At 44.9% G+C, this 15675-nt stretch overlaps 1 protein-coding gene across 4 annotated transcripts in view; it reads left to right on the top strand.

Annotated features, from left to right (window-relative positions):
* PDZRN3 (PDZ domain containing ring finger 3) overlaps nt 1-15675 on the top strand; it is a 263935-nt gene that overhangs the window by 4472 nt on the left and 243788 nt on the right. For 2 of the 4 annotated variants that reach the window (XM_081528292.1, XM_081528294.1), the window contains one exon: nt 11719-11805. The exons of 1 other annotated variant lie outside the window; for it this stretch is intronic. In XM_081528292.1, the coding sequence (XP_081384418.1) occupies nt 11719-11805 (87 nt within the window). Of the gene's footprint in view, nt 1-5283; nt 5526-11718; nt 11806-15675 lie in introns of those variants that run through there. One more of the 4 variants, XM_081528300.1, reaches the window with a different exon arrangement.

Genomic DNA, 15675 nt, shown 5'->3' on the forward strand with positions numbered 1-15675 from the left:
ACTTCCTGAGTCTGTTCACCGCTCTCCAGCCCCATCAGATCATCACTTTGGTCCAAACCAGGATTTCCTGAACTCAGCACTGTTAGCATCTGGAGCTGAATAATTCTTGGTTCTGTGTGTGTGTGTGTTGTGTGTTGTGTGTATTATAGGATGCAGAGCAGCATCCCTGGCCTCTACCTACTAGATGCCAGGAGCAATTCCCCCATCATGACAATTACAGATATCTCCAGATACTGTCATTGTCCCCTGTGGGACAGAAATCAGCACTGGTCTCAACCCCCATCACCTCTTACCTAGACCACAGCTGTTCCCTCTGTGTATCTTCTTGCTTCCTTCCAGTGACCTCATGCTGGGAATCATCTCTTAGAAAAGTACATCTGATACCCTGTTCAATCACTAAGTCATGTTTGACTGTTTGCAATGCCATGAACTATAGCCCGCCAGGCTCCTCTTCAGTGGGATTCTCCAGGCAGGAATACCGGAGGGGGTTGCCATTTCCTCCCCTACAAGATCTTCTCGACCCTGGGATCAAACCTACATCTCCTGCATCGGCAGGAGGATTCTTTACCACTGCGCTACCTGGGAACTTAAACCCTGCTGTGCCTTGAGTTTCTCTTGGATGGATGTAAGGTGAAGCACACTCTGAGTCCTGCCCACCTGTATTCTTCTTCGCTTTAGTCTCTTTTCCCAGGTTCTGTGGTCTCTGGGAATAGACCCAGGAGCTCCTTCCTGCCTCTGGGCCTTTGCACTTGCTCTTTTTTCCCCTAGGAATAGTCTTTCCAGTTGCTCATCACTAGGTAACCAGGAGGTTTTCCAACTCGTCCCCTTCTGCCCCTTGCCTTTCTGTCAGCAGTTGGGGTTTGCTCATGACTAGATAACCTTTCTATCCTCCCACCATCATTACCTGTGGAAAGCCCTCCCTCTCTGGCCTGACAGACTAGGGCTGGTACCCTGAGACTCTCACTTTGGTGCTCCGCCTGCTTGGCTTGCTTCACTGCTGTAACTGAATATCGGGAAGAGCTGTTCATTGTCTGTGAGGGACGGTAAAGAAAGGACCACGTGTGCATTCTTCAGGGTTGTGTCCCGGCACCAGTTCAGTTACCAGGTACCCTGTGAACTCTCGATATGTTTTCAGTGAATAAATTCAAGATTGAAAGGGCTGTCTTGTCAGCCGTCAAAACTTTTCAGATTGCTGACCAAGAGTGAGCTTGTTAGCTCACTCTTAAAAAAGAATGAGTTTTTCCGTGACCTGCAAGTGAACAAAATTGTTTCCAGGTTTGCGGGAGGCATGTTTTTTGTTTCCCTGAGATCCACCCAGATCAAATTGTATAAAGCCCCAAATCCCAGAAACGATTTTGTCCGTTTCAGAACTCCTGGAGATAAGTGAATCTATAATAGACAGTTGTATGGAAAGGTGTTCCAGATGCCCAAACATTTTGAAATGTATCTATCAGAGTGTTCACAGTTCAGTGTGTTTTCTGTTTCTGAAAAGCATCAGGAGAATGACTGTTCCGTGGTGTCCCAGTTCAGCTAAAACGAGCTGTGGGCTGTTGCATCCATTTCATTTCAGTGATATATAAAGAAAACTAGGACTCAGCTTACAGATGTGTTTCCCAGCTGCACTGGCTCAAATGATCATAACTGAATACTAGGAATTGGGAATTTTGTTGCCGTCTATCTGTAAGTGGTTCTTTCTGAGTTCAGAAATGGTGTTTGCTTCTTTGTAAAAGTATTTGATGAGAGAAAATCTATTTATAAGCTGGTTTGTGTTGGCTGTAAACACAGAGCTTAAAAGGAAGAGAAATAACATTCATTGAGTTTTAGTGGGTGCCATACACTTAGGGTGCATTGTGTATGTACACACATTAACTTCCTCATCTTATTCATTTGGTAGATGTGTGTTTTTTTTTTTTTTTTTTTGGTAAGAGAGGCAGATTGTAAAATACCATAAAACAGCTGGGTTCAGGCTAGAAGTTATATGGATTTGGATTCTAATTGTGTAGAGATGGGATGTGAACCCAGAACCTGATTGCAAGCTGTTACCAAAATGAGACAGTATTTTCTCCTGAGGCAGGGTCCTCTCCAAAGGGCTGCTCCTCTCCATGCCAGCACTGTGTAGGTTAGAGATGTGGGTGCAATTTCAGAAAGACGCTGCAAGCTTAGTACCCACAGCCCATTACAGGTGGAAAAAGAAAGATTCTGAAGGTCAAATAACTTCCCCAGCATCGTCTTCTGGCTCCAAGTTGGTCCAATGGCTTGTGGTTCATGGTGATGAAGTGGGTTCACCCCAGGCTGTAATTCCCATCTTCAGAGGTCTGGTGTGGAGCACATGGAGTATAAAACAAAACAGATCCTCACTGTAAAAGAGAGACAAAAGGAAAAGAAAAAGATGGTGTCCTAGATGGGATCATGCCTCATTCCCTAATTTTTAATCATTCCCTAATTTTGAACCTAGTGAGTTAAAGAGTGGCTGGTGGTAGGAAGCAAATGAAATTCTTCCAAATGTGTTCTTTTGGGTTAGCTTCTCATATGCTTACACACTGTGTGCCCGGCACTGGGATGGGCACCGCTGGGTACAAAGGGGAATGTGCACAGCTTTCACCCCTGGATTCGGTAGACACCCACTTGTGTCTTTGAAAACACGATGTCGTTCTGTTCTTTGCTCACCCGAGTTGTGGGTCACCTCTGTCCCCCCTGACTAATGGTGTTCTAATAAGCCTGTTTCAATAAGAAAGGGAAGTGGTATAACATAATGATTACTCTTGTAAAGAAAATAACTAACAGATGGACCCGGGCGTCCATCTTTCTCCCCCATCCCGTGAATCTGTTTATGGGGAGCCTCTGGGGCAGAGCCACAGCACAGCCCGTGTGTACATTGGCCCTGCAGTGGTCCCTTCTCCAGGAAGGGAAGTCTGATGAACTTTTCCCCTGGCAGAGGACCTCAAGGGTGTGCAGAAACGAGTCCTGGACAGAGGGGTCACCCCTAGAATTTTCAGAGAAGCTGTTTTCAGGTGCCCTGTGTCTTTGCTGCATGTGGATCAGGAAGCAGGTGAAGTCCCATTCAGGTTGTGCGTCAGGGTTGGATGCAGGCCTTGTGTCACAGGCAGCTCTAGGGTACCCTGAATTGAGCTGGTGTGTGATTAGTATCAAACCCTGGAATCAGTGATATGCAGGCTCCTGTGCTCCTTCTGCCTCATGGTTGAGGGTCTCTAGGAGGATCCTCTAACCTCCTGTTAGTCTTAACTGCCTCATCTCTAAAATGGGCTAATGCTATGCCCATATGGGACAGGCTTTAGGATAAAATGAAAGTGTTTAAAAGTATTAGTTGCTCAGTTGTGTCCAACTCTTTGCGACCCCATGGACTGGAGTCCACCAGACTGCTCTGTCCATGGAATTCTCCAGGCAAGAATGCTGGAGTGGGTGCCATTCCCTTCTCCAGGGGATCTTCCTGACCCAGGGATTGAATCTGGCTCTCCTGCAGGTAGGATCCTAATCAGGCTTACCAAGCATTTGTTGAACATTTATTAAGTACCTGTAGGTTTGGGGTTCTTCTCCAAGTAAATCACTGAAGAAACTTTAGAAATTGGAGATGGTTTAATGGAGAAGAAGGAAACGGATTTTTACTCAAAGCATCACAGGCTCATTGCAAGCCTCAGGCTGCCCCTGGGTAACCCGTTCTCTGGATGTCTCTTTAACTGCTTGTCAGTGCTGGAGACTTTGAGAAAGAGGGGTGTTCGTGTCAGTTTCACTGCATCTGGGTAGCAGCTCTGGGCGGTAGGTGTAAAGGAGGAGCCTGGAGCCACAAAAAAAATGTGCTTTCTGCATGTTTATGTATTCATTTGTCCTTCTGCAGTTACCAAACTAATGAGAGGTCAGTTCAGTTCATTTGCTCAGTCATGTCCGACTCTTTGCAACCCCATGGACTGAAGCATGCCAGGCCTCCCTGTCCATCACCAACTCCTGGAGTTTACTCAAATTCATGTCCATTGATTTGGTGATGAGAACCAACCATCTCATCCTCTGTCACCCCCTTCTCCTTCTGCCCTCAGTCTTTCCCAGCATCAGGGTCTTTTCCACTGAGTTGGCTCTTTTCATCAGGTGTGCGAAGTATTAGAGCTTTAGCATCGGTCCTTCCAATGAATATTCAAGACTGATTGCCTTCAGGATGGACTGGTTTGATCTCCTTGTAGTCCAAGGGACTCTCAAGAGTCTTCTCCAACACCACAGTTCAAAAGCATCAGTTCTTTGGCTCTCAACTTTATGGTCCAACTCTCACATTCGTACATGACTACTGGAAAAACAAGAGGAGGGGAGGCAGGCCAAGCTCCCACCATCCTGTAAGCGGGAACTTAGGACGTTACAGTTGGGTAGCCTTTGCTTTGTTTCTGATTTGGAGGAGAAAAGGCTCGGGGTTGGGTGACTGGATAGTCACATCTCAAAAACTGAAACCACCTTGCAGTCCATCCAGTGGAAATGTGAAAATGCTGTAGGGCCTTAAGTTGCTTTGTTGTGTTGGTGAAAGTGTCGCCTGGGGGGGTTCAGAAAAGCAGATGAGCGGATGGTAAAAACGAGAGACACAGTCTTGAAATCAAACTCTTGCAAATAGAGAAATAGACTTGGGGGTTTCTCAAGTTATTTAAATGTAACAGCAACAGGCTAAAAATATGTGTATATTTTTGGCCTAGAGCAACATTGACAATCTGTACTTAATTTCTTAGGGTATTTTTCAGAACCATCTTGTTTGGCTTATGGATGAATGTTTCCTAGTCTGTGGCTCCAGGAAATCTTTGTTCCTTTCTGCCTGTCCCCCCACGCCCTTTATCTCTTTTCATCCTCCCTACCCCTAGTCTTGTGGCAGGTACATACTTTTAATACTTCCATTAATCTCGTCCATTTCCAATTTGTTTTCAAGCATCATTCCCACTACTCCCTTTGGTCTTAAGCGTGAGCAGTTTCCCCTTCTGTTCGTCCTCCAAGAACCCCTTCTTTAGAACTGAGGTTGGAATTACAGGGAGGGCTTAGTTCAGGCTGCTTCCACATTAAAAACATATTTCGACGGACCAAGAGGACAGAAGCATCTCAGTTTGGAGAAAGAGAAGGCATGCCATCTGTTTAGGAGAGAACGTCCGGTGGCCAGCTCTGCCTCCAGGTCCCCCAGCCCCGCCCTCCACATTTTTGCCCTCTCTAGTCACTAGTCAGCAGACAGAGCTGTTTCCCAGCTGTGCAAGTCTTTGAGAGCTTTGCATAATCTGAGGCCATGAGGTGTCCTGTCATCCCAGATATGCAGACGAGTGGTCAATTACAGTGCTCACAACCCGCCGGGCAGCTTTCTAGTCGAGCCAGTTCTCAGCTTCAAGTCCCACTGCGGCAATAATCAAGGAACACCCGTCACTAGGCGGAAAGGAGTTTGTAGAAAGGATCCACATTGATGGTGGCATGGATGGACTTTGGGGGCTGCCACGTAGATTACGAGATGGCTGGTGTCCAAGCTTCTGAGGCCGGGTTGTTTGGAGGAGAGCGGTGCGGTGAGTTTAGAGTGATGCTGAGAGGAAGAGGGACTGCACCATAGAAATACAATTCACATTCTTGGACTTAAAACAAGAACAGCCACCATATGGTATCTTTCTGACAAAGGACTTGTGACTTCTGCTTTTTCACTGTGACTTTTATTTCTCTCTTCTTAATCTTGTCCAGTGAGACCTTAAATTGAGCAGATTATAAATTGGGTGTTTGTTGTTTTTTTTTTTAACACTGATCTGGTAGTTACATGTTGGAGTATAATAGCCAAGCTTACTTTCAGCAGAATCGATTGTGTGTTCCTGAACATGGAGCTTCAGTTTCTGCTTGTAACTTACCTGCTGTGGATGGCTCATGCCACGCCCCCTTCTCCCAGGTTACTGAGTCTGTGTCCTGTCACCATCGGAAAGACCTAAGCACCTCCTGAGGAGACCCTGAAGTGCACTAGGGGCCTGACTGCTTGAGTTGGCTTCGGGGGTGGAGATGGGGGGCTGAGCATCTGTTACAGCCTCGTGCTCGCTCCCCCGTCTGCAAGTTAGGGCTCTCAGTGAGAGCTCCTCGCCCTCCCCAGTCCTGGCTCTGGAGGGAAGAGACCCTGCCATTCAGAAAGAGTAATAAAATAGGGGACGATCCTAGGAAAAGCTGCCAAGGAGGTGCCATCTCTTTTCCATGTTTGTTGTTCCCCCATCAAGTTCTCCCTCTTTAAATTTTTGTTGGACTATAGCTGCTTTACCATGCTGCTCTTAGTTTCTGTTGTACCGCAGAGTGAGTCAACGATATGTACACATATGTCCCCTTGTTTTTTTGCATTTCCTTCCCATTCAGGTCACACAGAGCACTGAGTAGAGTTCCCTGTGCCAGCAGTCCCCACCCTCTTTGGCACCACGGACCAGTTTCGTGGAAGACAGTCTTTTCCAGGGACTGGGGGCTGAGGATGGTTTCGGGATGATTGAGTACGATTTATTGTGCTCTTCATGTCTGTTATTATTACATCAGCTCCACCTGAAGTCATCAGTCATCAGTCATTAGATCCCGGAGGTTGGGCACCCCTGCCCTATGCTATACAGTAGGTTCTCATTAGTTACCTGTTTAATACACAGTGTCAATAGTGTATATATGTCACTCCCAATGTCCCAATCTCCCCCTTTGCCTTTCTTCTCGGCCCATCAAGACTCACTCATCTGGAAGAATTGGAAGCTGTCCCAGTATCTCAGCAGCCCTCCAGTGTCCTCTGTTCCCAGCTCCTCCCTCCCCGTCCGTATCCAAGTCTGCACTTTCTTCGACTTGATGTCTGTCCTCTCCTATCGTGAGCCAATGTCTCTTTCCCCACCCTCTTTGCTCTAGGGACATCTCCCTCCACGCCCGGGGACGTCCTTTGTCTGATTTCCCTCCTCATGCCCTAGTCGTGCTCGGTACCTCTGCCCATCCTATCTCCACGGCCCTGATGCTCCAGGTTCAGGCCGAGCTGCTCCCCTTGTCTGCATCATGTCTCTCTCCCACCGCCTCCAGGATAAAATCTGCCTCCTGGCCCTTCAGCAGCCCTCCAAGACTGTGCCACTCTTTCTCCAGACTTGGGAAGAGGAGAAATGTATACGTGGATATAGTTCCCATTTGATGGCCAGATGTTGTGATGAACACGTAACTGTCTTTATTTGCTTAACTGCAGGCCTCAGCTCTCCCAGACCTGCTGTAGACTAAGTTAATTTAGGATTAGACATTCTCCATTTCCGGGGTTTTGTAGCAGAGTCATTTATGTGGTCAGAGAGTACCATGGCCTTGGTGCTGTGCTCGGCTCGTGTCTGGAGCCCTTGCTACTGGCCAAGCCCTGGGACAGTCCCAGCCCATTCATGTTTCAGAAGAATCCCTTATTATCCTCCTCCTAAGAAGGAGAAAACTAAAATCACATTCTGACTCCGAAGTCCAGGATCTTAACCATCACCCTGTTCCTGTGAAGGGCACAGTATTCTTATGATACCCTTTGGGATATAATAGATACTCTGATCTTTGCCACTGTTGGTGCATAGTCCAAAGAAGCCTTGCTTAAAACTCTAATTAGAAAACAAATTAGATGTCTAATCCTTCCTGACATTTTAATGTGAAGGCCGAGTATTTTGAGGCAAGGGGGTCTAGGGTAGAGTGCACACGTTTACCAGCACAGTAGCAAGAACTTGGCTGTTGGAATCCTTGGAATGGGTTCCAACCCCGCCCCTCCCTCTTGGCAGCCACGTGATCTTCAGCAAGTGTCTGCATTTCTCAGAGCCTCAGTTTCTCGGTACAGAGCTTTGATATAATACCTGCTTCAAAAGCCTGTTTTGGTTACTCAGTTGTTGATGTGAAAGAGAACTCTTTCCCGTCTTTTCTTTTGTTATACCAAGACATTGAGAAAGTTTCAAAGCATGGGTCATGATAAACTACCAAGACAGAGCAATATTGATTACATTTTCCTTTCGATGAATGATGTTACTTACAAATGTAACATCTGTGAACAGCCGGGAAAGCAGCATTGATGAGAGCCTTTGTCCTATTCCATTTGTGCATCTCTTGAGATCTTTGTGGCTTAGATGGTAAAGAATCTTCCTGCAATGCACGAGATGCAGATTCGATCCCTGGTTTGGGAAGATCCCCTGGTGAAGGGAATGGCAGCCCGCTCCAGTATTCTTGCCTGGAGAGTCCCAAGGACAGAGGCGCCTGGAAAGCTATAGTCCATGGGGTCACAAAGAGTTGGACACGACTGAATGACTGACACTTTCACTTTCTTTGCTTTACTGGGTGGAGTGTAATTGAATGAGAATCATTTAAATACCCTCTATCCTGATACACTTTGAACCCAGGAACAGATTAAATCACTAAGCAGAAATTAAACTTAATCTGTTAACATGGTATAATGTGAAGCCTCCTGTTAAAATTCCCTATTAACATTTCTTCTGAAGAATCAGAAAGTAAACAAAAGTAGTTCAGGTTGCTTAGGGGGAAAGAAGTGGCAAGGAAAAATGAGAATGGAGCTCTGGGTGTCGGAGAAAAGGAACTGACCTATGAGCGTTAGAGAAATGAAAGAAATTCAGTCTAGCCAGAGCGTTTCTCTTCTCTGTATCACTCCCAGCATCATGTGTTGAAACTTCCATGTGGTGGCTCAGTCCTGTAAATTCGTCCTAAGATAGGCACTGTCACCCTAAAGCCAGTGTAAGCCTGCTGGACAACAGACTGGGTCAACACACTTAGAAAAAGAGAGCATGCTCTCCCATCCCCTGTGCTTGATTGCATCTGGCAAGGAGGGTTAGAGGGTTAACTTGATCAGTCTTTGCAGATTGCTCTTTGGCTAAATGATGTTGTTTCAGGCATTGTCTCAGTTGGTCTCCATTGTCCCTGAAAAGAGATCTCTGAGTTTGGGACCAGACCTCAGTGTCTCTGGGTATCTCAGGTTGGATCTTTTGGAGATTAATAGTTCAATAAAGAGTTTGGAGTTTTGTTCTGATACTGGTTTCCTGGCCAAGACCTCCTATAATGAGTTTCTTTGTGGTACTTTTTGGAATGCCATCAAGGGAATCAACTTGGGTGGGACCTAAGATGTTGCCAGCCTACATGACACTCTTCTACCTTCCCCATGAGAAGGAAGTTAGTGTAGAGAGTTGAGGTCTAGAATCTAGGAGATCATGGGTTTAAATGCCAGTGACCTCTTACTAGCTCTTTGACAAGCTTTTTTAATCCTCCCAATCTTCCCACCTATATCTTGAGGATGGTACTAGTGCCAGTTGATAAGATTGGTTGGATTATTAAACAAAATAAAGCACTTAAGTGCTCAGTATAATTTCCAACACATAATAAAGAGCCAGTAAATGTTAGCTGTTATCGTTGTTAATGTAACATGATTTCTTTATTTTTCATTAAAAAAAAATAGTTATCACACAGTAGATTTAAAACTAGTCTATTTTACTCATTTGGCTGTGCATTCTCCTTTTTGCATCATTTGAGGTTGTCTAACCAGAGCTATCTGCCTTAGATTACTGTGACCTGGCAGTTTCTATCATTGATTAGTTATGAAAGCCAGAAATGTAAGCTATGTATGATAACTCACTCAAATTGCCATGTGTTTCTTTTTCAGCCCTCTAAGATAACAAAACAAGACGTGGACTTAGCATTTTCCATTTCCAAGGCAGAAAGATATAAACTGTTTTGGTTTGCAAAACATTGCATTTACATCTCCAAACTATTAGGGTGATTCTGCAAGTTTTATTCTCTTTAATTTGAAAGTTGCTGTTGGTTCAAATTAATGATAAAGATTGATAGCATTGATGAAATGAAAGTTGCTCAGTCATGTCCAACTCTTTGCGACTGTATAGTCCATGGAATTCTCCAGGCCAGAATACTGGAATGGGTAGCCGTTCACTTCTCCAGCGGATCTTCCCGACCCAGGAATCGAACCCGGGGCTCCTGCATTGCAGGCGAATTCTTTACCAACTGAGCTACCAAGGAAGCTAGATGCTCTGAATGGTGGTACTGTGGATTGGAATTTTTTTTTTAAGTCAGTAAATGATTGTCATTAATGAGACTCTGCTGTTTTTTTGTTAAATACAGTAGCTTGATAGTGACTGACTTCTCTTATATTTATATACTCTATTTTCTGTATCAAGTAAGTGACCCTGCAGAAATGAAGATTTTGTTATTTTGTTCTTATCGAATACCTAGTTATTCCATCAGAAGCAGCCTGTTTCTAATAGTAAATTATCATTTTCATTTTTTTACAGCGTTTTGGTAATTGATGCTAACTTCCATGACATTTTTGAAAATATTTTGAATTCTGCTATATACTAACTAGTCATGAGAAACAGGCTTGTTTATTGAGAATTTTAAGCCCGTGGAGATAGTCTTACACATTGAGACCTATTAGTCTTTAATATATGTGTGAATGTGTGTGTGGCTGTGTTGTGCATTTTTCCCGGCCAAATATGGAACAGTGTTTTACACTGACAGTGGTGGAACAGTGTTCTACATTGAAAATGGTGGCAGAAAAAACCACTGGGCACTGCAGCTCAGAAACTGTGGCTTTCTTTGCCAGCCTGGTGGTCAAGTCAGATAGCTGCAGTCATGTCATTCAAATGCTGCCGTTTATTCCCCCCACCCACCCAAAGTATAAGGCACAAGTTGCCCCAGGAAGCAGTAAATATCAGAATAAAACTTCTTTTGTGATAAGCTGTTAGTGCTGTTTTTGAGAAAGCATATAATGAAATATTTCATACTTTTTAAAAAAATACCACCCTTAAATGATACCCTGTTTAAACAGAAAATGTGAGTGAAGCAATTGCAAATTTATAGCCAGTGCATGTGGGCCTTTGCATACCATTCGAATAGTTGGAACCCTTTCAGCGAGTTTAATATTTATGTCAAAGCCTATTAAGTGATAGTTTGCGCAGAAGGTGAGATCTGTTTTTGTCCGTCTGTCTGTTCCTGGAGAGTGTTGGTTGGGTTGCCCTGGCATCTCCATCTTCTTTGACTGTTGAACATGGTGCCTCTGAGACCTGCCCGGGCCGCTTGTGCTTGTTTGATTGAAAGTGGCTCACGTGGTCCCACCTGCCTTAAACAGAGTGTTTTCTGTTCAGCAGTCTGCATCTTCTCAGGACTGGACAGTCATTACTTTGTGAAAATGCCCCCTCCTCCCTTTTTAGTAAGATTTGGGATTTTCCTTGTTCCCACCCATGTTTGAGTCTGACTTTTTAAGCTCTATTTCTCCCCCCAAGTCTCTCAAACACAGATGACTATTGATGGACTGTATGTGTGCCCAAATTTCCGAGGAGATTGCTCTTGGAACCTTTCATGGCATATTTAAGGTGAATGCTGCTGTTGAGAATGGCTGAGGAACAGAGGTAGCCGTCGAAACAGCCAGCCTATGGTGGGCTGGCCAAAGCAAAGATGTGTGTGCAGAGCAAGGTGTCACTGAGAGAAAATGTTCGCTACTTCTGTCTGGACATCTTCAGATGTTCTTAAGTGCTCGCCCCAGGGTCTGGTGGTATCTAGAAATGTCTGTAACCTCCTCAACTAAGAGTAGAGTTTCAGCACGAGCCTCCCAAATTTTCTGGGTTAAACTTCTCTAGAGACATAGGGATCTTAATGATCAGGTTGGCCATCCATGAGTCCACTTAGATAGAAAATTCCTCCCATTGTTTCCCTAAACGTTAATGAAATGTTGGACTCATTTATTCCCTGCAGGGTGAAGAAACAAAAAGCCTGACTCTTGTCCTGCATCGGGACTCCGGCTCCTTGGGATTCAACATCATCGGTGGCCGGCCGTGTGTGGTATGTTAGTTGTTGAGATGGGTTTTACGGGTCCCTGATGTAGCTGGGAGAGGGGTCAAGGTTTGGGGTGTGAAGGGTAGGAAACCTTGCTCACTTCACTCTGCTCTAGTTAGAGTTCATTGTGCATTTATCATCTTTGCACTTGGAGATTTTTATCATCTTGTTTTTTATTAAGGCATAGTTGATTTACAATGTTGTGTTAATTGCAGGTGTACAGCAAAGTGATTTGGTCTTGGGGATTTGTTATGGTCTCCTAATGTAGCATTGTCCTAGTCATACAACAGCTAATCCTAGCTGTTTAGCTTTGAAGAGTTCATGTCTAGTTTGATAGCAGTTGAACTGAGAAAAGTCATGTTATTATATGTGGAATTCTGCTCGGTTTTATGAGACAGCCTGGATAGGAGGGGAGCTTGGGAGAGAATGGATACATGTATATTTATGACTGAGTCCCTTCGCTGTTCACCTGAAACTATCACAACGTTGTTAATTGGCTATGTGCTATTCTTAGTCACTCGGTCGTATCTGACTCTTTGCAACCCCATGGACTTTAGCCCTCCAGGCTCCTCTGTCCATGGAGATTCTCCAGGGAAGAATACTGGAGTGGGTTGCCATGTCCTCCATCCAGGGGATCTTCCCAACCCAGGGATCGAACCCAGGTCTCCCACATTGCAGGTGGATTCTTTACCATCTGAGCCACCAGGGAAGCCCAAGAATACTGGAGTGGGTAGCCTATCCCTTCTCCAGCGGATCTTCCCTACCCAGGAATCGAATCAGGGTCTCCTTCATTGCAGGTGAATTCTTTACCAGCTGGGCTACCCCCTCAATACAAAATAAATTTAAAAGAAGAAAGGATTGTGCGGTTACATTGAGGGGCTTTGCTGGAGTCGGGGCTCCAAGACTGGCAGTCTTGTCAGAACTTCTACCTGCCTTTCATCAGTCAGGGGCCATTCCCCCGTTTGTGGGCTGGTGTAGCCTTTGCGCTTTCCTCTAACTGGAGCTGTTCACCCCATTCATCATGATCCCCTCCTCCAGAAAGGGGAGGCTGAATTCAGATCTGTTGATTTAACTGCCAGGAAAATGTCTGCTGAGAGGGCTCTGGGGAGGTGGCAGAGGATGTGTTCCGGAGTCTCACCTTTCACACGGGATTCCCAAAGTATGTGTCATCTCTTGTTCTTTTCCTTTGCTCAGCCTTTCCTCATTTGTCTCAGATGGTAAAGAATCTGCTGGCAGTGCGGGAGACCCAGATTCAGTCCCTGGGTAAGGAAGATCCCCTGGAGAAGGGAATGGCACCCCACTCCAGTATTCTTGCCTGGAGAATCCATGGACAGAGGAGCCTAGTGCGCTATAATCCATGGGGTCGCAAAGAGCTGGACGCAACTGATCGACTAAAATCAAACATCTTCCTTGTTAGTCAGCTTAAGAGGAAAATAGTCAAGGGAAAGGGAAAGAAAAATCAGATTCACTCATTCAACAATTAAGTATTATACATGGTCTATTTGCTATGGACTTGGAGATACTGGCTAGGGAAACTGGATCCCTCTGGTCATTGAGTTTATGTCTGGGTGATATAAGGCAAGAAACAAGTAAAAAGAGTAATTACAGATTGGGAGAAGTACCATGAAGGGGAAAAAAATGGGAGGATGGCTATGCTGCATACCAAGGAGCAAGGGGCATCATTGCCTAGAGTGATCAGGAAAGAGGGGAAGGGATATGAAGCCAAATCCTAAAGGATAAGAAGATGTCAGCCATCTGGATATTACTAATGTTTGCCCTGTCTTCATGGAGCTCATGTCCAGGTGGAAAAACTGATGAATTAGAGAGGAAAGCGCTGTTCTCACTGATAAAACTCTGTGCCTGAGTTCAGCTAAAGATGCTTTGGGAGGCAGTTAACCCTAGGGAAGAAGGCATCATGGGGCAGGCCATTGAAGCTGGGTTCCGAAGGATGAGTAGGAGTTTGCTGGATGAGAGGTCCATATATAATATGTTTAGTTGAACAGTCTTAACTGTAGAAAAAAAATTTGGACATAGTTGGTTACAAATGATACATGTACTTACTACTGAACTGATATTACCTGTCTTATAAAAGTTCCATGCTAAAGAATCATTTTAAATGATGAAATTAAAATATGAATATGATTTTTAATATAGCGTTTCATCATTCCCCTGTGTTTCATTGCAAGTACCCATCTTTGAAGACCCCTGAGATAAAAGAGAGTGGACAGACCCGGGGAAACCTGGACAAGGACAAAGACAGAGTTTCAACAACAAACCAGCATGGCTGATTGCAAAAAATAACAGCTTAGTAGTAGGTGATACGTAGTCATTAAAATGATGAACTGATCCATGATTTGCCTCGTAAAATATATTTTAAAAAGAACACTTCTAGAGGATGAGGTTAAAAGAGAATGAAGGTGGGTCGGGGCGAGGAGCCGTCCCCCTTCGCTGAGCCCCAGGGGTGTGGACATACCCTTGTCCTTCCCATCATCTTAGGGGAATTCTTAAACTAAAATTATGTCTGTGCTCAATCACTCAGACATGTCCTACTCTTTGCGACCCTGTAGACGATAGCCCACCAGGCTCCTCTGGTCATGGAATTTCCCAGGCAAGAATACTGGAGTGGGTTGCCATTTCCTTCGCCAGGGCATCTTCCCAACCCAAGGATCGAAACCATGTCTCTTGTGTCTCCTGCATTGGCAGGTAGATTCTTTACCACTAGCACCATTTGAGACATCCAAAATTATGTCAGATTGGGACTTTTTTGCTTTTCTCTTTTTTTCTGGTTGGCTGCCATCCCAGGCAGCATGTCATGGTGCTGCTCGGATTCAGCCCTTGCTGCCAAGGGTCAGGCTTTCCAGCTGTGAGAGGGGCTGAGGGAGCCAAACGAGGCCTGACTGGCTCAGTCATGGTCCCAGGACCACAGGGGCTCAGCCCTCCACCTTATCATTGGGAGAACATGTTTTCTCACACTTGGCATATGTAACAAGACCGTTGGCTGCAGTTGGTTTTTATTCATAATTATTCATTCTCTCCCTATCCGTCATTACCAGTTTTAAGAAACAACTACAGTAAACCAAGATGCTTTTCATTTTTAGACGTTTTGAAAGCTTCTGTAGCCCAAAGAGTCCAAACCAGGAAGCTCTCTTCTCTGCATACCAAAGCATATATATAGAAAAGGGGAGCCGAAATTTTGCAAAATGCCTGAAATGGAGAGGCAAACTCATGGCTTGGCAATTGTTGTCAGCCAAGAGTGGGAAAGCCCACAAAGATGGTATTTCATTTCTGCACCTCCCCAGGGATGAAAGGATGCTTCCAAGCTCACTAGAATGCAGTTTTGTTTTGTTTTTCTCAGACTTACTAAAAAATATGTTTTAGGTCATTTTCTTTTTCCTTTAAAAAAGTAGTATAAGCACAAACTAGACTGATTTTTGTAACATTAAAGAGCTCTCGGTTTATGTGGTCTTTTTGCGAGAACTCCATGCATAGCCCTGGGGAGGGAAATTGAATTCCATATGCATGTGTTTGCCATCGTGTTTTTAAAAACGTGTCCTGATTAGCAGAAGCAGCATAATGAAACCTAAATGGATTCTGCTCTGTTGCCTGGAAATCTAGCAGGTCATTGAGAACATGCTAAAAAGCCAGGATGAACAACAATGTGTACTCATTGTTAGTTACTGGAAGTAAAAGGCAGGGCGAATGACGTGTGTGTTTCCCAAGGAAGTCCTGTGTTGGATGCTTGGTTGAGTTGTGACATAAGCCCACCCCCGGGGGCTCTGACATAAGGCTTTTCATTGCACCATGCAGTGCGTAATGCTCTTAGCAGAATCACATCACCCATTCACGAGGGCTCAGGTCCCTAAAGAAACAGCAGCC

This window comes from Giraffa tippelskirchi, chromosome 9 (assembly GCF_054371585.1).
Source record: "Giraffa tippelskirchi isolate mGirTip1 chromosome 9, T2T-mGirTip1v1.2.pri, whole genome shotgun sequence".
Taxonomy (NCBI): Eukaryota; Metazoa; Chordata; class Mammalia; order Artiodactyla; family Giraffidae; genus Giraffa; species Giraffa tippelskirchi.